General features: G+C 30.7%; 1 protein-coding gene across 1 annotated transcript in view; it reads right to left on the bottom strand.

The window, feature by feature from the left end:
• The window catches only part of LOC146423803 (eukaryotic translation initiation factor 3 subunit C-like), a 56699-nt gene that overhangs the window by 23566 nt on the left and 11265 nt on the right, over positions 1 to 21868 (bottom strand). The window contains exons 7-12 of the mRNA XM_085044542.1: positions 14142 to 14227; positions 12288 to 12412; positions 9104 to 9248; positions 7022 to 7125; positions 4648 to 4789; positions 1562 to 1687 (exon numbers count right to left, since the gene is read on the bottom strand). Of these exons, the coding sequence (XP_084900668.1) occupies positions 1562 to 1687; positions 4648 to 4789; positions 7022 to 7125; positions 9104 to 9248; positions 12288 to 12412; positions 14142 to 14227 (728 nt within the window). The remainder of the gene's footprint in view (positions 1 to 1561; positions 1688 to 4647; positions 4790 to 7021; positions 7126 to 9103; positions 9249 to 12287; positions 12413 to 14141; positions 14228 to 21868) is intronic.

Raw genomic sequence — 21868 nt, 5'->3', positions numbered from 1 at the left:
TTTCCCCATTTTTTCCCCTTTTTTCCCAATTTTGGGGTTTTTCAGCTCCACAACCCAACAGAAAACCCAAATTTGGGTCAAAAAATCCCCAAAATTCACTTTTTTCTTCCATTTTTCTCCAATTTTTTCAGGTTTTTTTTTTTCATTTTTTCCTATTTTTTTCAAGTTTTTTCCATTTTTTCAGTTTTTTCCAATTTTTTAAAACTTTTCCGATTTTTTTGATTTTTCAGCTCCACAACCCAACAGAAAACCCAAATTTTTGACCCAAATTTGGGCCAAAAATCCCCAAAATTCACTTTTTTCTCCGATTTTTTTGGGTTTTTTTGCATTTTTCCCCATTTTTCCCCATTTTTTTCCCATTTTTTTCCCATTTTTTTCCATTTTTGGGATTTTTCAGCTTCACAAACCAAGAGAAAACCCAAATTTTTGACCAAATTTGCGTCCAAAAATCACCAAAAATTCACTTTTTTCCTCAATTTTTCTCCGATTTTTTTGGGGTTTTTTGCATTTTTCCCCATTTTTTCCCCATTTTTTTTCCCATTTTTTCCTGGTTTTCCCCATTTTTTTCCATTTTTCCCAGTTTTGGGATTTTTCAGCTCCACAACCCAATTAAAAATCCAAATTTTTGACCAAAATTGGGTCGAAAAATCACCAAAATTCACTTTTTTCCTCCATTTTTCTCCAATTTTTTTTGTTTTTTCGCATTTTTTTGGGGGGAATTTTTGCATTTTTTCACTTTTTAAAAAATTTTTCCCATTTTTGGGGTTTTTCAGCTCCACAACCCAACAGAAAACCCAATTTTGGACCAAATTTGGGTCCAAAAATCCCCGAAATTCACTTTTTTCTCCCATTTTTAATGTTTTTGCTTTTCCCCATTTTCTCCCACTTTTTCCCATTTTGCAGGATTTTCAGCTCCACAACCCAACAGAAAACCCAAATTTTTGACCAAATTTGGGTCCAAAAATCACCAAAAATTCACTTTTTTCCTCAATTTTCTCCAATTTTTGGCTTTTTTACTTTTTTCCCCATTTTTCCCATTTTTCCCCACTTTTTCCCATTTTTGGGATTTTCAGCTCCACAACCCAACAAAAACCAAATATTTGACCCAAATTTGGTCCAAAAATCCCCAAAATTCACTTTTTTCTCCATTTTCCTCAAATTTTTGGCTTTTGCATTTTTTGAGAATTTCCTTTATCACTTTTTTTATTTTCCCTTTTTTTTTTTAATTTTCAGCTCCACAACCCAACAGAAAACCCAATTTTTGACCAAATTTGGGTGAAAAATCACCAAAATTCCTTTTTTCCTCAATTTTTCTCTGATTTTTGGGGTTTTTGCATTTTTCCCCATTTTTCCCCATTTTTTCCCCTTTTTTCCCAATTTTGGTGTTTTTCAGTTCAACAACCATATAGAAAACCCAATTTTTGACCAAATTTGGGTCCAAAAATCACCAAAAATTCACTTTTATCCTCAATTTTTCTCCGATTTTTTGGGGGTTTTTTGCATTTTTCCCCATTTTTTCCCCTTTTTTCCCGTTTTTGGGGTTTTTCCCCCCAAACCCCACCTGCTCAGGGTTGCTGAGGTTCTCTGACTCCTCCAGAACGTTTTCTCCCACGAAGATCTCCGGATGAGCAAAAAGCAATTCCAGCAACTCCTCGATGCAGCTCAGGCATTTCTGCCACAGCTCAGGCTGAAAAAAAAACCCCAAAATTCTCAGGTTTTAACCCAAATTTTCATTCAAATTTTGACTCAATTTTTAAACCAATTTTTCCCCAATTTTTCCGATTTTTTTGCCCATTTTTTGCCCAATTTTCCCCATTTTAAACCCAATTTTTCCCCAATTTTTGATCCAAATTTTCCATTTTTTATCAATTTTTAAATAAAATTTTTCCCCAATTTCTTACTAAATTTTTCCCCAATTTTTTCCCGATTTTTGACTCAATTTTCCCCCTTTTTCCCCCCATTTTTCCTTATTTTTCACTCATTTTTGGACACATTTTTCCCCATTTTTCCCTCTTTTTGACCCAATTTTCACCCATTTTTCAGCATTTTTGACCCACTTTTCACTCCTTTTTCACCCAACTTTTGCCCAATTTTTCCATTTTTTATCCAATTTTTAATTCAATTTTTGACTCAATTTTCCCCAATTTTTTACTGCATTTTTCCATTTTTTTATCCAATTTTTCACCCTATTTTCACCCATTTTTGACCCAATTTTTCCATTTTTTATCCAATTTTTGTCTCAAATTTTAAACCAATTTTTGCCCAATTTTCCCCCATTTTTTCCAATTTTTTTGCCCACTTTTTGCCCAATTTTCACCCAATTTTCACCCAATTTTTCCATTTTTTTATCCATTTTTTTCCCAACTTTTGACTCAATTTTTTCCCAATTTTTTACTGAACTTTTCCACTTTTTATCCAATTTTTCACTCAATTTTCACCCATTTTTGACCCAATTTTTCCATTTTTTATCCAATTTTTGACTCAAATTTTATACCAAATTTTGCTCAATTTTTCCCCATTTTTTCCAATTTTTTGCCTAATTTTTACCCAATTTTCACCCAATTTTCACCCAATTTTTCCATTTTTTTATCCATTTTTTTCCCAACTTTTGACTCAATTTTTTCCCAATTTTTTACTGAACTTTTCCACTTTTTATCCAATTTTTCACTCAATTTTCACCCATTTTTGACCCAATTTTTCCATTTTTTATCCAATTTTTGACTCAAATTTTATACCAAATTTTGCTCAATTTTTCCCCATTTTTTCCAATTTTTTGCCTAATTTTTACCCATTTTTTCCCCAACTTTTCACCTATTTTCGCCCAATTTTTGACGCAATTTTTCCATTTTTTATCCAATTTTTTCCCAATTTTTGACCAAAATTTTCCATTTGTTATCCAATTTTTTCACCCATTTTTTGCCCAATTTTCCCCCATTTTTTGCCCAATTTTGTCCCAACTTTCCCCATTTTTCACCCACTTTTTGCCCAATTTTTGACTCAATTTTTCCATTTTTAATCCAATTTTTAACCCAATTTTTGTCCAATTTTCACCCATTTTTGACCCAATTTTTCCATTATTAACTCAATTTTTAACTCAATTTTCCCCCAATTTTTGCCCAATTTTTCCCCATTTTTTCCAAATTTTTCCCCATTTTTTGGCCCAATTTTTGTCCCATTTTTCTCCATTTTTGACCCAATTTCTCCCATTTTTTTAACCATTTTTTCCCAATTTTCACCCAATTTTCAACCATTTTTAACCCTTTCTTTCCCCTTTTAACCTAATTTTTTTTTTAACCCATTTTTAACCCTTTCTTTACCCAATTTTTCCCCATTTTTCACCCAATTTTCACCCAAATTTTCCCAAATTTCCCCCAATTTAAAATCTCATTTTTTCCCCAATTTTCCCCCAATTTTCTCCCATTTTTAACCCTTTCTTCCCCATTTTAACCTCATTTTTTCACCCATTTTTAACCCTTTCTTTACCCAATCTTTTCCCATTTTTCCCCCAATTTTCACTCAAATTCTCCCAAATTTCCCCCAATTTTTTCCCAATTAAAAATCCCATTTTCTCCCAATTTCCACCAATTTTTAACCCAAATTTTCCACCCAATTTTCTCCCATTTTTAACCCTTTCTTTCCCCAATTTTCCCCATTTTTCACCCATTTTTTCCCCAATTTTCACCCATTTTTTCACCCAATTTTCCCCCAATTTCTACCAATTTTTAACCCAAATTTTCACCCATTTTTTCACCCATTTTTAACCCTTTCTTTCCCCATTGTAACCTCATTTTTCACCCATTTTTAACCCTTTTTTCCCCAAATTTCTCCCATTTTTAACCCTTTCTTTCCCCACTTTAACCTCATTTTTCTCCCAACTTTTCCCCATTTTCCCCCAAATTTCCCCCAATTTTTTCCCAATTTTTTTCCCAATTTCCCCCATTTTCAAACCTTCATATAAGCAGCCAAATTGGGGTTATAATCATAGAGTGAAGCCACAATGTTGAATTTGATTTTCCCTCATTTTAACCCCATTTTTCACCTCATTTTTCACCCATTTTTAACCCAATTTTCCCTAATTTAAAAAAAATTTTTCCCCATTATTTCCCAATTTTTTTCCAATTTTTGGACCAATTTTCACCCATGTTTGACCCAATTTTTCCATTTTTTCTCCAATTTTTAACTCAATTTTTAACTCAATTTTTGACTCAATTTTTTTCCCACTTTTTGCTCAATTTTTACCCATTTTTGACCCAATTTTTCCATTTTTTATCCAATTTTTAACTCAATTTTTGACTCAACTTTCACCTGTTTTTAACCCAATTTTTCATCAAATTTTTGACTTAATTTTTCCCCAATTTTCCCCCATTTTTGCCAAATTTTTTGCCCAACTTTTAACCCGATTTTCACCATTTTTTCACCCAATTTGCCCCATTTTTTGTGCATTTTTTTGCCCAATTTTGGACCCAATTTTCCCCCATTTTTTGAGCATTTTTTCCCATTTTCTGCCCAATTTTTGATTTGTTTTTCACTATTTTTGACCCATTTTCCCCCATTTTTTGCCCAATTTTTCCCCATATTTTCCCCATTTTTCCCCCATTTTTCCCCAAATTTCCCCCAATTTTTTCCCAATTTCCCCCAAATTTTCACCTTCATATAAGCAGCCAAATTGGGGTTATAATCATAGAGTGAAGCCACAATGTTGAATTTGATTTTCAGCTCCAGAGGAACTCCCAGGTTGTGCTCGTGAGCCACAGAGACCAAGTGCTGCAGCAGCTCGATCTGGGCAGCTCTGCAACGGGGAGAAAAGGGTTAAAAATCAATGAAAAACGGGGAAAAAATTGGGGAAATATTGGGGAAAATTGGGGGAAAATTGGGTGAAAAATGGATGAAAATTGGGGGAAAAATGAGATTAAAATGGGTGAAGATTGGGTAAAGAAAGGGTTAAAAATGGGTGAAAATTGGGTGAAAAAGAGTTAAAAATCAGTGAAAAATGGGGAAAAATTGGGTTAAAATTGGGGGAAAAAAGGGTTAAAAATCAGTGAAAAACAGGAAAAAAATTGGGTTAATATTGGGGGAAAATTGGGGGAAAAATGGGGGAAAATTGGGTTAAAAATGAGGTTAAAATGGGTGGAAATCAGGTAAAGAAAGGGTTAAAAATGGGTGAAAATTGGGTGAAGAAAGGGTTAAAAATCAGTGAAAAATGGGGAAAAATTGGGTGAAAAATGGGGAAAAAATGGGGAAAATGAGATTAAAATTGGGGGGAAATTGGGTGAAAATTGGGGGAAAATTGATATTAAAATGGGTGGAAATTGGGTAAAGAAAGGGTTAAAAATGGGTGAAAAAAGGGTTAAAAATCAGTGAAAAATGGGGAAATATTGGGTTAATATTGGGGAAGATTTGGGTGAAAAATGGGGAAAAATGAGATTAAAATTGGGAGAAAATTTGGTGAAAATTGGTGGAAAAATGGGTGAAAAATGAGGTTAAAATGGATGGAAATCGGGTAAAGAAAGGGTTAAAAATGGGTGAAAATTTGGTGGAAAAAGAGTTAAAAATCAGTGAAAAATGGGGAAAAAATTGGGTTAATATTGGGGAAAAATTGGGTGAAAAATGAGATTAAAATTAGTAAAAAATGGAAAAAATTGGGTTAATATTGGGGGAAAATTGGGTGAAAAATGGGGAAAAATGAGATTAAAATTGGGGGGAAATTGGGTAAAGAAAGGGTTAAAAATGGGTGAAAATTGGGGGAAAAAGAGTTAAAAATCAGTGAAAAATGGGAAAAATTGGGTTAATATTGGGGAAAAATTGGGGAAAAAAGGGTTAAAAATCAGTGAAAAATGGGGAAAACTGAGTTAATATTATTTAGGGATTATTTTGGGATAATTTTTGGGATTTTCACATTCCTCTGGGGCAGAAATTGAGTTAAAAATACCTCAAAAAAATAGTCCCAAAATGACTAAAAAAATCCTAAAAAAATCCTAAAAAAATTCACAAAAAAATCAGATTTTAACAGGATTTTCATGAGATTTTTTAATAATTTTTTGGGGATTATTTTGGGATATTTTTTGGGATTTTAAACTTTCTCTGGGGCAGAAATTGAGTTAAAAATACCTCAAAAAAATAACCCCAAAATGGCTAAAAAAATTGTAAAAAAATCCTAAAAAAATCCATAAAAAATCAGATTTTAACAGGATTTTCATGGGATTTTTTTATAATTTTTTGGGGATTATTTTGGGATAATTTTTGGGATTTTCACTTTTCTCTGGGGCAGAAATTGAGCTAAAAATACCTCAAAAAAATAATCCCAAAATGGCTAAAAAAATTGTCAAAAAATTCAAAAAAAATCCATAAAAAATCAGATTTTAACAGGATTTTCATGGGATTTTTTAATAACTTTTTTGGGGATTATTTTGGGATTATTTTGGGATAATTTTTGGGATTTTCACCTTTCTCTGGGGCAGAAATTGAGTTAAAAATACCTCAAAAAAATAATCCCAAAATGGCTAAAAAAATTGTAAAAAAATCCTAAAAAAATCCATAAAAATTCACAAAAAATCAGATTTTAACAGGATTTTCATGGGATTTTTTAATAATTTTTTGGGATTATTTTGGGATAATTTTTGGGATTTTCACCTTTCTCTGGGGCAGAAATTGAGTTAAAAATAACTCCAAAAAATAACCCTAAAATGGCTAAAAAAATTGTAAAAAAATCCTAAAAAATCCATAAAAAATCAGATTTTAACAAGATTTTTATGGAATTTTCATGGGAATTTTTTATAATTTTTTGGGATTATTTTGGGATAATTTTTGGGATTTTAAACTTTCTCTGGGGCAGAAATTGAGTTAAAAATAACTCCAAAAAATAACCCCAAAATGGCTAAAAAAATCCTAAAAAAATCCTAAAAAAATCCATAAAAAATCAGATTTTAACAGGATTTTCATGGGATTTTTTAATAATTTTTTGGGGATTATTTTGGGATTATTTTGGGATAATTTTTGGGATTTTTTTGGGATTCCAACCCACCTGTCAGTTCCTTTTTTCCCTCTTGCCTGCAGAATCTCGTTGAGTTTCTTCACCACGAGGCTCACTGTGATCTCTGTGCCTTTGGCAAACATTTTGGGTTTTTCCTGAGGAAAAAAAATCCCAAAAATTATGAAATTAAAAAGAAAAACAGAGAAAAAAAGTTAAAGGAAAAAACCCCAAAAAAAATCCCCCAAAAAATGAGATTTTTGGGGCTGAAAAACCCAAAATTCCACCAAAAATGGACCCAAAATTGACCTAAAAATGATCCAAATAATCCCCAAAAAATGAGATTTTTGGGGTTGAAAATAAAAATTGAACCCAAAATGAAGAAAAAACTGAGAGGAAAAAAAATCCCCCAAAAAAAGAGGTTTTTGGGGCTGAAAAGCTGAAAATTTTGCCAAAAATTGCCCCAAAATTCCCCAAAAATTCCCCTAAAAATTCCCCAAAATTGCCCCAAAAAAATGACATTTTTGGGGTTGAAAAGAAAAAATTGACTCCAAAGTGGAACTTGTGGGGTTGAGGAGAAAAAATTCCCAAAAATTCCCCCAAAAATGGCAATTTTGGGGCTGAAAAACCCAAAAATTTCCCCCAAAAAATTCCTCAAAAATCCCCCAAAAAAATCCCAAAAATTCTCAAAAATTCTCAAAAAAAATTCCCTAACATTCCAAAAAAAATTCTCCAAAAAATCCCCAAAAATTCCCAAAAATTCTCCAGAAAATCCCAAAAATCAAAAAAAAATCCCAAAAATTCTCCAAAAATTCCCCAAAAAATCTCCCAAAATTAAAAAAAACTCCAAAAAATACTCCAAAAAACCCAAAAATTCCCCAAAAAAATCCCAAACATCCCAAGAATCCCAAAAATTCCAAAAATCAAAAAAATTCCAAAACCAAAAAAATCACAAAAATTCCAAAAAACCAAAAAAATCAAAATTACCAAAAATCCCCAAAATCTCCAAATTTCAAATCCCCAAATTCACAAAAAATCCCCAAAAAATACTTCTAAAAATTCCCCAAAAATCCTCAAAAAATTTCCAAAATATCAAAAAAAATCCCAACCCCCCAAAAAAATCACTAAAAAATTCAAAAATACCAAAAAAAATCCCCAAAAAATACCAAAAATCCCCAAAAATCCCAAAATTCAAAAAAATCCCCAAAAATTCACAAAACCAAAATCAATTCCAAAAAAAAAAATCCCAAAATCCCAAAACCCCAAAAATCCCCCAAAATTCCCAAAAAAACCCAAAAAATCGCCAAAAAATTCCCAAAATTCCCAAAAAATCTCCCAAAAATTTCCAAAAAATCCCCAAATTCCAAAATTCAAAAATCCCAAAACTCCCAAAAAAATTCCCAAAAACCCCAAAATTCCCAAAATTTCCAAAAAAATCCCAAAACCCCCCAAAAAAATCACTAAAAAATTCTTCAAAAATACCAAAAAAAATCCAAAAATTGCAAAAAAATCCCTCAAAAAATTCAAAAAAATCACTCAAAAATCACTGAAAAATTCCCAAAAAATTCCCCAAAAATTCCCAAAACTCCCAGAAAATCACAAAAATTCCCCTAAAAATCAAAAAAAATCCCCAAAATTTCCAAAAAATCCCAAAAATCACTCCGAAATCACTAAAAAATTCTTCGAAATTCTTCAAAAATACATTAAAGAAATCTAAAAAATTCACCAGAAGTTAAAAAAAATCCAAAAAAAATCCCAAAAAATCCCTAAAAATCCCCCAAAAACTACTCAAAAATCCACCAAAAAACACAAGAAATAAAAAAAAAATTCCTCAAAAAAATTGCAAAAAAATCCCAAAAAATCTGCCAAAATTTTCCAAAAAATTCCAAAAAAATTCACAAAAAATTCCAAAAAAATTCCCAAAAACTCCCAAAAATTCCCAAAAAACCCCAAAATTCCCCAAAATTTCAAAAATCCAACCCCAAAAAAATCATAAAAAATTCTTCAAAATACCAAAAAATCCCAAATTGCAAAAATTCCCAAAATCCCTAAAATCAAAAATTCCAAAAAAATCCCAAAAACTCCCAAAAATTCCCAAAAACCCCCAAAATTCCCCAAAAATTCCCCAAACCCCACCTTGACCAGCGGCACTCCTCCCTTGACTTTCTCCCACTCTCCTCCTTCCTCCTCCTCCTCCTCCTCCTCCCTGCGGCTTTTCCTCTCCAGTTTCTTCTTGGCTTTTTCTTCTCTTCTCCTCTCAGCTCCACGTCTTTCCTCGTCCCTGTGGGAAAATCCCAAAAATTCCAATGAAATTCCCAAAAAATCCCGAAAAAATCCCGAAAAAAAGTGCTTTTTTTGTGATTTTTTGGTGATTTTTTGTCATTTTTTAGCTATTTTTTAGCTATTTTTTAGCAATTTTTTAGCAATTTTTTAGCAATTTTTGCATAACTTTTGGTTTGTTTTTCATCCTCGTCCTTGCCAGAGGAAATTTGGGAAAATCCCAACAATTCCAGCGAAATTCCCAAAAAAATCCAAAAAAAATCCCAAAAAAATCCCAAAAAAGTTTCATTTTTTAGTGATTTTTTAGCAATTTTTTACCATTTTTTGGTGATTTTTTAGCAATTTTTGCACAATTTTTGATTAGTTTTTCATCCTTGTCCCTGTTTGGGGAGAATTTGGGAAAATCCCAAAAATTCCCATCAAATTCCCAAAAATTCTGGTGAAATTCCCAAAAAAATCCCCAAAAAAAGCGAATTTTTAGTCTTTTTTTAGCAATTTTTGGTGATTTTTTGCCATTTTTTAGCCATTTTTTAGCAATTTTTGAGTTATTTTTGGTTTGTTTTTCATCCTCATCCTTGCCAGAGGAAATTTGGGAAAATCCCAAAAATTCCCATCAAATTCCCAAAAGAATCCCCAAAAAATTCCGAAAAAAAGTGATTTTTTAGCGATTTTTTACCTTTTTTTCTGCTATTTTTTAGCTATTTTTTAGCAATTTTTGAGTCATTTTTGATTAGTTTTTCACCCTCATCCTTGCCAGAGGAAATTCGGGAAAATCCCCAAAATTCCAGTGAAATTCCCAAAAAAATCCCCAAAAAATTCCGAAAAAAAGTGATTTTTTAGCGATTTTTTACCCTTTTTTTGCCATTTTTAGCTATTTTTTAGCAATTTTTGAGTCATTTTTGATTAGTTTTTCATCCTCATCCTTGCCAGAGGAAATTTGGGAAAATCCCAACAATTCCAGCGAAATTCCCAAAAAAATCCCAAAAAAATCCCAAAAAAATCCCAAAAAAGTTTCATTTTTTAGTGATTTTTTAGCAATTTTTTACCATTTTTTGGTGATTTTTTAGCAATTTTTGCATAATTTTTGGTTTGTTTTTCATCCTCGTCCTGCAGGAAATGTGGGAAAATCCCAAAAATTCCCATCAAATTCCAAAAAAAATCCCCAAAAAATCTGATTTTTTAGTGACTTTTTTAGCTATTTTTTTACCATTTTTAAGCCATTTTTTGGTGATTTTTTAAGGGACTTTTGAGTAATTTTTCGTCTGTTTTGACATCCTTTTGTCCCTGCAGGAAAATCCCAAAAATTCCAATGAAATTCCCGAAAAATCCCGAAAAAACCGCAAAAAAAATCGATTTTTTAGTGATTTTTTAGCGATTTTTTACCCTTTTTTTTGCCATTTTTTAGCTATTTTTTAGCAATTTTTGAGTCATTTTTCGATTAGTTTTTCATCCTCGTCCTTGCCAGAGGAAATTTGGGAAAATCCCAAAAATTCCCATCAAATTCCCAAAAAAATCTCCAAAAAAAACCGCAAAAAAAATCGATTTTTTAGTGATTTTTTACCATTTTTTAGTCATTTTTTAGCAATTTTTGAGTAATTTTTAATCTGTTTTGACATCCTCGTCCCTGGTTAGGAAGAATTCGGGAAAATCCCAAAAATTCCAGTGAAATTCCCAAAAAATTCCCAAAAAAATCCCAAAAAAATTCCTGAAAAGTTCCGAAAAAAAGAGATTTTTTTGTGATTTTTTAGCAATTTTTTGCCATTTTTTAGTGATTTTTGCACAATTTTTGGTTTGTTTTTCATCCTCGTCCTTGCCAGAGGAAATTTGGGAAAATCCAAAAAATTCCCATCAAATTCCCCAAAAAATCCCCAAAAAAATCCCCAAAAAAAATCGATTTTTTAGTGATTTTTTACCATTTTTTTGCCATTTTTTGGCAATTTTTGAGTCGTTTTTAGTCTATTTTGACATCCTCATCCCTGATTAGGAAGAATGGGAAAACCCAAAAATTCCAGTGAAATTCCCAAAATTCCAAAAATCCCCAAAATTCCGAAAAATTCAGAAAAAGCGATTTTTTAGTGATTTTTTAGCAATTTTGCCATTTTTAGTGATTTTTGCACAATTTTGGTCTGTTTTTCATCCTCATCCTTGCCAGAAAATCTGGGAAAATCCCAAAAATTCTGGTGAAATTCCCAAAAAAATTCCCAAAAAAATCACATTTTTTAGCCATTTTTTACCTATTTTTTGGTGATTTTTTAACGATTTTTTTGCTATGTTTTAGTGATTTTTGACCCATTTTTCATCCTTGTCTGTGTTTGGGGAGAATTTGGGAAAATCCCAAAAATTCCCATGAAATTCCCAAAAATTCTGGTGAAATTCCAAAAAAAATCCCCAAAAAAAGCGATTTTTTTGCCAGTAAAATATAACAAAATCCCAATAAAAATCCCATTAAAATCCAAATAAACTCCAATAAAAATCCAAATAAATTCCAATAAAAATCCAAATAAATTCCAATAAAAATCCAAATGAACTCCAATAAAAATAATTTCATAAACTCTAAAATCAACAAAAAAATCCAAAAATCCAATAAAATCCAATAAAAATCTGATAATAATCCAAATAATACAAATAAAATCCAATCAAAATCCAAATAAAATCCAATAAAAATCCAACAAAAATCCAAATAAAATAAAAATCCCATTAAAATTCAATAAAAACCTAATAAAATCAAAAAAACCTTAATAAAAATCTAAAAACAAATCCAACAAAAATCCAAATAAAATGCCAATAAAATCCAAATAAAATCCCCAAAAAATCCAAATACAGTCCAAATAAAATCCAATAAAAACCCCATTAAGACCTAATAAAAATCCAACAAAAATCCAACAAAAATCCCATTAAAATCCCAATAAAATTGAAGAAAAATCCAAATAAAAACCCCATAAAAATCCCATTTTTTCCCCAATTTTCCCCTCATTTTTCCCCATTTTTTCCCCATTTTTTCCCATATTTTTCCCCAATTTTTCCCCAAATTTTCTCTCACTTTTTCAGGAATTTGGAGGCCAAGGAGGTGAATTTTCCATCATCCTCATCTGACTCTGAGTCAGACTCTGAGGCTGAATCTCCCCAATCCTCGTCTGACTCTGACTCTGAATCTTCATCTTCCTCCTGAAAAAAATCCAAATTTTATCCCAAAATTTATCCCAAAATTTATCCCAAAATTCACTGAAATTTAACCCAAAATCTCCCCAATCTTCATCTTCTTCCTGCAAAAAAATACCCAAAAAAATCCAAATTTTAACCCAAAATTGATCCCAAAATCTCCCCAATCCTCGTCTGACTCTGACTCTGAATCCTCATCTTCCTCCTGAAAAAAATAACCCAAAAAATCCAAAATTTATCCCAAAATTTATCCCAAAATTCACTGAAATTTATCCCAAAATTCTATCCCAAAATCTCCCCAATCTTCATCTTGTTCCTGCAAAAAATATCCCAAAAAATCCAAAATTGATCCCAAAATCTCCCCAATCCTCGTCTGACTCTGACTCTGAATCCTCATCTTCTTCCTGAAAAAAAATCCCCAAAAAAATCCAAAATTTATCCCAAAATTTATCCCAAAATCCTCATCTGATTCTGAGTCTGAATCTTCATCTTCCTAAAAAAAATCCAAATTTTATCCCAAAATCTCCCCAATTTTCATCTTCTTCCTGCAAAAAATACCCAAAAAAATCCAAAATTGATCCCAAAATTGATCCCAAAATCTCCCAAATCTTCATTTTCTTCCTGAAAAAAAAACCTGAAATTTATCCCAAAATTCAGCCCAAAATTCACTGAAATTTATCCCAAAATTTATCCCAAAATCTCTTCAATCCTCATCTTCTTCCTGCCAAAAAAATACCCAAAAAAATCCAAAATTTATCCCAAAATTTATCCCAAAATTCACTGAAATTTATCCCAAAATTTATCCCAAAATCTCTTCAATCTTCGTCTTCTTCCCGCAAAAAAAAACTGAAATTTATCCCAAAATTTAACCCAAAATTCCCAAATTTCTCCCAAAATTCCCAAATTTTCCCCAAAAATCCTCAAATTTCCCCCCAAATTCCCATTTTTTGGCCAAATTTCTCTGTTTTTTCCCAAATTTCTCTGAATTTTCCCCCAAAATTCCCAAATTTCCCCCAAAAATTCCTATATTTTTTCCCCAAATCCCCGATTTTCCCCAAAATTCCCACTTTTTCCTCCAAAATTCCCTTTTTTTCTCCAAAATTCCTATTTTCTCCCAAAATTCCCATTTTCTCCCAAAATTCCCATTATTTCCCCAAAACTCCCACATTTTTTTCCCAAAACTCCCAAATTTCCTCCAAAATTCCCATTTTTTCCTCCAAAATTCACTTTTTTCCCCTCAAATTCCCTGATTTTCTCCCCAAAATCCCCAAATTTTCCCCCAAAATTCCCAATTTTTTTCCCCAAACTCCCAAATTTTTTCCCCAAATTCCTATTTTTTTCCCAAAACTCCCAAATTTCCCCAAAATTCCCAAATTTTCCCCAAATTTCCTGGTTTTTTCCCCCGAATTTCCTGGATTTAACACCTAAAAATTCCCAAATTTTCCCCAAAATTCCTATTTTTCCCCTCAAAACTGCCATTTTTTCCCAAAACTCCCAAATTTTTTCCCCAATTTCCCCCAAAATCCCCAAATTTCCCCCAAAAATTCCCAAATTTTCCCCAAAAATCCTCAAATTTCCCCCAAAACTACCTTTTTTTTTGCCGAATTTCCCAGTTTTTTCCCAAATTTCTTCCATTTTCCTCCCAAATTCTTCCCCAAAATTCTCCCCAAATTCCCAAATTCCCCCAAATTTCCCCAAATTTCCCCAAAAATCCCAAATTTTCCCAAATTCCCACCTTATATCGACTCCGATTTTCGTCTCTCTCTCTCCTCTTCAGGAAGTTTCCGGATTCATCCTCAGCGCCTGACGAGGAGGCAGAGCCTGGAAAATCCCAAAATTCCCAAAAATTATCCCAAAATTCCCAAAATTTATAGTGAAATAATTGAAATTATAGTAAAATATTGAAAATTTACCCAAAAATTCTGAGTTTTAACCAAGAAAATTGCAAAAAAACCCCAAAAAATTGCTCAGAAATTAAATAAATTATACCTGAAAAATCCCAAAATTCCCAAAAATTATCCCAAAATTCCCAAAATTTAGAGTGAAAGATTTGATTTTATACTAAAATATTGAAAATTTGGCCAAAAATTCTGAGTTTTGACCAAGAAAATTGCAAAAAAACCCCAAAAAATTGCTCAGAAATTAAATAAATTATACCTGGAAAACCCCAAAATTCCCAAATTTTAACCCAAAATTCCCGAAATTTATGGTTAAATATTTGATTTTATACTAAAATATTGAAAATTCACCCAAAAATTCTGAATTTTAACCCAAAAATGGCACAAAAAACCCCAAAATTGCTCAGAAATGTAAGAAATTCTGCCTGGAAAATCCCAAAATTCCCCAAATTTATCCCAAAATTCCCAAAATTTATAGTGAAATATTTGATTTTATACTAAAATATTGAAAATTCACCCAAAAATTCTGAGTTTTAACCCAAAAATCACCAAAAAAACCCTAAAAATGACCCCAAAATCCAAATAATTGATCCCAAAATCTTAAAAAATTTCCCCAAAAATCTGAAAATTCCAATAAAATATCATAAATTGTCTGAAAATCCTCAAAATTGACCCAAAAATCCTGAATTTTAACCCAAAAATCGCAAAAAATAACCTAAAAATAGCTGAGAAATGTAACAAATTCTGCCTGGAAAATCCCCAAATTCCCAAAATTTAACCCAAAATTCCCAAAATTTAGAGTGAAATAATTGAAATTATATTAAAATACTGAAAATTTACCCAAAAATTCTGAATTTTAACCAAGAAAATTGCAAAAAATAACCCAAAAATGGCTCAGAAATTAAATAAATTACACCTGGAAAACCCAAAAATTCCCAAATTTTATCCCAAAATTCCCAAAATTTATAGCGAAATATTTCATTTTATACTAAAATATTGAAAATTTGCCCAAAAATTCTGAGTTTTAACCAAGAAAGTTGCAAAAAATAACCCAAAAATGGCTCAGAAATGTAACAAATTATACCTGGAAAATCCCAAAATTCCCCAAAATTAACCCAAAATTCCCAAAATTTAGAGTGAAATAATTGAAATTTTATTAAAATACTGAAAATTTACCCCAAAAATTCTGAATTTCTACCCAAAAATCGCAAAAAAACCCCAAAAATTGCTCAGAAATTATATAAATTATACCTGGAAAATCCCAAAATTCCCAAATTTATCCCAAAATTCCCAAAATTTAGAGTGAAAGATTGGAAATTATAGTAAAATATTGAAAATTTGCCCAAAAATTCTGAATTTTAACCCAAAAATCGCAAAAAAACCCAAAAAATTGCTCAGAAAATAAATAAATTATACCTGGAAAATCCCAAAATCCCCAAAATTTAACCCAAAATTCCCAAAATTTATAGTGAAATAATTGAAATTATACTAAAATATTGAAAATTTGCCCAAAAATTTGGAATTTTAACCCAAAAATCGCAAAAAATAACCTAAAAATAGCTGAGAAATGTAACAAATTCTGCCTGGAAAATCCCAAAATTCCCAAAATTTATCCCAAAATTCCCAAAATTTATAGTAAAATATTTGATTTTATACTAAAATATTGAAAATTTGCCCAAAAATTCTGAGTTTTGACCAAGAAAATTGCAAAAAATAACCCAAAAATGGCTCAGAAATGTAACAAATTCTGCCTGGAAAATCCCAAAATTCCCAAAAATTATCCCAAAATTCCCAAAATTTATAGTGAAATATTTGATTTTATACTAAAATATTGAAAATTTGCCCAAAAATTCTGAGTTTTAACCCAAAAATTGCAAAAAAACCCAAAAACTGGGAAGAAATGGAACAAATTCTACCTGGAAAATCCCAAAATTCCCCAAAAATTAATCCAAAATTCCCAAAATTTATAATGAAATATTTGATTTTATACTAAAATATTGAAAATTTGCCCAAAAATTCTGAGTTTTAACCCAAAAATCGCCAAAAAAACCCTAAAAATGACCCCAAAATCCAAATAATTGATCCCAAAATCTTAAAAAATTCCCCCAAAAATCTGAAAATTCCAATAAAATATCACAAATTGTCTGAAAATCCTCAAAATTGACCCAAAAATCATGAATTTTAACCCAAAAATCGCAAAAAATAACCTAAAAATAGCTGAGAAATGTAACAAATTCTGCCTGGAAAATCCCAAAATCCCCAAAATTTATCCCAAAATTCCAAAAATTGTAATGAAATAATTGAAATTTTATTAAAATACTGAAAATTTACCCCAAAAATCCTGAATTTTAACCCAAAATTGCAAAACCCAAAAATGGGAAGAAATAACAAATTCTACCTGGAAAATCCCAAAATTCCCCAAAATTCCCAAAATTTATAGTGAAAGATTGGAAATTATAATAAAATATTGAAAATTATCCAAAATTCCTGGAAATTGACCCAAAAATTCTGAATTTTAACCCAAAAATCGCAAAAAATAACCCAAAAATGGCTCAGAAATGTAACAAATTCTGCCTGGAAAATCCCAAAATCCCCAAAATTATCCCAAAATTCCCAAAATTTAGAGTGAAAGATTGGAAATTGTGCGAAAAGATTGAAAATTATCCAAAAATCTGGAAAATTAACTCCAAAATCTGGAATTTTAACCCAAAAAGTTGCAAAAATTACCCCAAAAATGGCTCAGAAAATCCAAGAAATCAACCCAAAAATGATCCCAAAAATCCAAATAAATTCCAGGAATTCATCCCAAAATTCCTAAGAATTCCAACAAAATTTAAATTCTACTAAAATATCAAAAATTAGCTCAAAATCCTAAAAATTGACCCAAAATCCCAGAAAAAAACCCAAAAAATGACCCCAAAATCCCAAAAAAAATCCCCAAAAATTCCAAAAAAATTCCCAAAAATCCCATAAAATTCCCAAAATTCAAAAATTTCAAAATTCCCAAAAATCCCAAAATTCCCAAATTCACCCCAAAATCCCAAAAATTCCCAAAAATCCCCAAAATCCTCCCAAAATCCCCAAAAAATCCCAAAAAAAATCCCAAAATCCCCAAAAATGCCCCAAAATTCCCAAATCCCCAAAATTAATCCCAAAATCATCCAAATTCACCCCAAAATCCCCAAAATATCCCAAAATTCCCCAAAATTCCCCAAAAATCCCAAAAAATCCCCAAATCCCCAAAAATCCCAAAAATCCCAAAATTCCCCCAAAAAACCCAAAAATCCCCCCAAAATTCCCCAAAAAATCAAAAAAATTCCCCAAAAATTCCCCAAATTCCCATAAAAATTCCCAAAAAATCCCAAAATTTCCAAAAAAATTCCCAAAAAATTCCCCCAAAAAATCCCCAAAAATTCCCAAAAAATTCCCAAACCTTCTGAGTCTCTCCTGCTCTTCTCCTCATCCTCATCTGACTGCTCAGGATTCTGGGGAAAGAAATAAAAAATTCAATTTTTTACCCCAAAGTTTCACCCAAATTCCCTCAAATTTCCCACAATTTTAAACTAAGTTTTCCCTAATTTTCCCTCAAAATTTCCCCAATTTTTCTCTAATTTTCCCACAAATTTCCCCAATTTTTCTCTAATTTTCTTCCAATTTTCCCACCAATTTTCCCATTTTTTCTCTAATTTTCTCTCATTTTTTCCCAAATTTTTCCCCAATTTTCCCCCCAAAATTTCCCCAATTTTTCTCTAATTTTCCCCAATTTTTCTCACAATTTCCCTTCACGTTTTCCCATTTTTTCTCTCATTTTCTCCCCATTTTCCCAAAATTTTCTCTCAAATTTTCCAAATTTTCTCTAATTTTCCTCCCAAATTTCTCTCAATTTTCCCGCAATTTTCTTTCAACTTTTCCCAATTTTTCCCAAATTTTCCTCAAATTTTTCCAAATTTTCCCCCAATTTTTCTCTAATTTTCTCACAACTTTCCCTCAATTTTCCCACATATTTCCCCAATTTTTCTCTCATTTTTCTCCAATTTCTCCCAATTTTTCTCCCAATTTCCCACCAATTTTCCCCAAATTTTTCCAAATTTCCCTCAAATTTCTCCCAATTTTTCCCCAATTTTCACACAATTTTCCCCCAAATTTTCCGAATTTTCACCAAATTTTCTCCATTTTTTCCTCAATTTTCACCCCAAAAATAAATCCAAAAAAATGAAAATAAATTCAATTTTTAACTTATTTTTCAGTCATTTTTCACCTAAATTTCACCAATTTTTCCCCCAATTTTCACTCCAAAAATAAATTTAAAAAAAAAAATCCAATTCTTAACTTATTTTTATCTCATTTTTTGGCCATTTTTAGCCCATTTTTCGCCCAAATTTCACCAAATTTTCACCAAATTTTCCCCAATTTTTCCCCAACTTTTTCCCAATTTTTTTTCGAAAATTTTCACCCCAAAAAACCAAAAATAAATTCAATTTTTCACTCATTTTCATCTCCTTTTTCACTCCTTTTTCACTCATTTTTCACCCAAATTTCACCAATTTTTCCCCAATTTTTCCCCAACTTTTTCCCAATTTTTTTTCCAAAATTTTCACCCAATTTTCCCAATTTTCACCCAATTTTTTTCCCAATTTTCCCAATTTTTTCCCATTTCCCACTCCAAAAATAAATTAAAAAATGAAAATAAATTGTATTTTTCACTCATTTTTACCTCATTTTTCACTCATTTTTCACCAAATTTTCTCCATTTTTTCCCCAATTTTCACACCAAAAATAAATCCAAAAAACCCAAAATAAATTCAATTTTTAACTCATTTTTATCTCGTTTTTCACTCATTTTTCACCCAATTTTTTCCAAATTTTCACTGAATTTTCCCCAATTTTTCCCCAAATTTTCTCCAACTTTCCCCCATTTTTTTTTCCCAATTTCCCCATTTTTTCCCCATTTTTTCCCCATTTTCACCTGTCTGTAGGCAGCAATCTGCAGCTCATAGTCTCTGTTGTATTTCCTAATTTTTTTCCCAATTTTTTTCCCAAATTTTCACCCAATTTTTTTCCCAATTTTTCCCCAATTTTCCCCAATTTTTTCCCCAATTTTCACTCCAAAAATAAACCCAAAAAACCCAAAATAAATTCAATTTTTAACTCATTTTTATCTCATTTTTTGGGCATTTTTTGCCCATTTTTTGCCCAATTTTCTCCAAAATTTCACTGAATTTTCCCCAATTTTTCCCCAATTTTTTCCCCAATTTTCACCCCAAAAAACCAAAAATAAATTCAATTTTTCACTCATTTTTATCTCCTTTTTCACTCATTTTTCGCTCATTTTTCACCCAAATTTCACCAAATTTTCACTGAATTTTCCCCAATTTTTTCCCAAATTTTCCCAATTTTTCCCCAATTTTTTTTCCCCAATTTTCCCATTTTTTTCCCCATTTTCACCTGTCTGTAGGCAGCAATTTGCAGCTCATAGTCTCTGTTGTATTTTCGCAGTTTTTGCCTCAAGGAGCTCAAAGCTTTTGCATTATTTTTGTTCATTTTCTTCTTCCCTTCTTTGTCCTCCCAGAGCTGGAAAAGAGGAAAAAAAGAGAAAATTTGGGAAAAAAATGTGAAAAATTAAAAAAAAAAAATTGGGGGAAAATGAGGGAAAAAATTTAAAAAAGGGAAAAAAAGGAGGAAAAAAGGAGGAAAAAATGAGGTAAAATATTATTTAAAATTTAAAAAAATAGAAAAAAGAAAAAACAGTAAAAAAAAGAGAAAAAATGAGGACAAAATGAGGAAAAAATGAAGAGAAAAATGAGGAGAAAATGAAAAAAAATGGGAAAAAAATGGGGAAAAATATGAGGAAAAAATGGGGAAAAAATGGGGGAAAATGAGAAAAAATGAGGAAAAAATGAGGAAAATATGAGGAAAAAATGGGGAAAAAATGAAGAAAAAAGTGGGGAAAAAATGAGGAAAAAAAAATCACCAAAAAAGGAAAAAAATGAAAAATAGAGAAAAAAATGGAAAAAATCCACAAAAAATGGAAAAATTGAAAAGAAAAAGATGAAAAATGGAAAAAAATGAAAAAAAAAAAAAAGAAGAAAATTTTGAAAAAGAAAACGAGGAAAATTTTAAAAATTTGCTTAAAAATTGGAACAATTTAGCAGAAAACTGAAAGATTTACAAAAAACAAAGAAAAAGTTATTTTAAAATCAGAAAACGGAAAAAAATTCCAAAAATTAGAAAAATCAGAAAATCAGAAAGATTTTTAAAAATTCAAAATAATCAGAAAAAATTCCTAAAAATTTTAAAAATAGGAAAATCAGAAAAATCAGAAAAATCCCAAAAATTCCAAAAAATTTAAGAAAATAAGAAAAAAATTAGGAAAAATCACAAAAATCAAAAAATAGAAAAAAATTTAAAAAAATTCAAAAAAATCAGAAAAAAATCAGAAAAAATCCCAAAAAATTCCCAAAAATCCCCAAATTTCCCCCAAATTCCCAAAAATCCCCAACCTCTCACCTCGTTGAGGTAATCCTCCAGGTCAGCCAGGATCCTGAGGTAAAATCTGATTAAAAATCCTAAATAAAATACCCTGAAAAATGCTAAAACCTCCTGAAAAAACCTGAAAAAAATCCCTAAATAAATTCTAAAAAAAGAGTTTCAAAAATTGACGTAAAAAATCTGAAAACAGTGAAAATTGTTTTGAAAAATATTGCAAAAAAAAATCAGAAAAAACCTGAAAAAAATCAGAAAAGAATCAAAAGAAACTTGGAAAAAACTCAGAAAAATCAGAAAAATTAAAAAAAAAAAAATTTTTTTTTTTAAATGAAAGAAAGTAATTATTTAAAGAATCAGAAAAAAACTGAAAAAAAATTTGAAAAATTGGAAAAAGTTGAAAAGTTGAAAAAAATCGGAAAAATAAAAATCAGAAAAAAATCAAAAAAAAATCTGAAAAAATTCCAAAAAAATAGGAAAAAAATCGAAAAAATTCATAAAAAATTGGAAAAATCAGAAAATCAGAAAAAAAAATCAGAAAATTCATTAAAATCGAAAAAATCAAAAAATCGAAAAAAATTCAAAAAAAATCAGAAAAAAAATCGGAAAAAAGTCAGAAAAAATCCCAAATTTTTCCTGAATTTCCCCCAAAAATTCCCAACCTCTCACCTCGTTGAGGTAATCCTCCAGGTCAGCCAGGATCCTGAGGTAAAATCTGGGAATTCCATCTCGATCCACAACTCCCTTGGCTTTGGCCCAAGCTCTGCCCAGCAGCTCAAACTCCTGGTTTTGGGGGGAAAAATGGGGATTTGGGGAAAATTGGGGATTTGGAATGGAAATTTGGGGATTTTGGGGAAAAATTTTGGGGATTTTTGGAAGAAATTTGGGGATTTTTGGGGGAAACTTGGGGATTTCGAATGAAAATTTGGAGGAAAATTGGGGATTTTTGAAGCTTTCAGTAAGAAAATCCTGAATTTTCGGGGAAAATTGGGAATTTTATCAGAAAAATCAGGGATTTTAGGAAGAAAATTTGGGATTCTGTGGCGAAAATCAATTAAAAAATCAAACTTTTGGGGCAAAA

The sequence above is a fragment of the Lichenostomus cassidix genome, unplaced genomic scaffold, assembly GCF_008360975.1.
Source record: "Lichenostomus cassidix isolate B80296 unplaced genomic scaffold, HeHo_3.0 HiC_scaffold_36, whole genome shotgun sequence".
NCBI lineage: Eukaryota > Metazoa > Chordata > Aves > Passeriformes > Meliphagidae > Lichenostomus > Lichenostomus cassidix.
The sequence above is the reverse complement of the archived record's forward strand: the minus strand, read 5'-3'. Positions and strand labels throughout refer to the sequence as shown.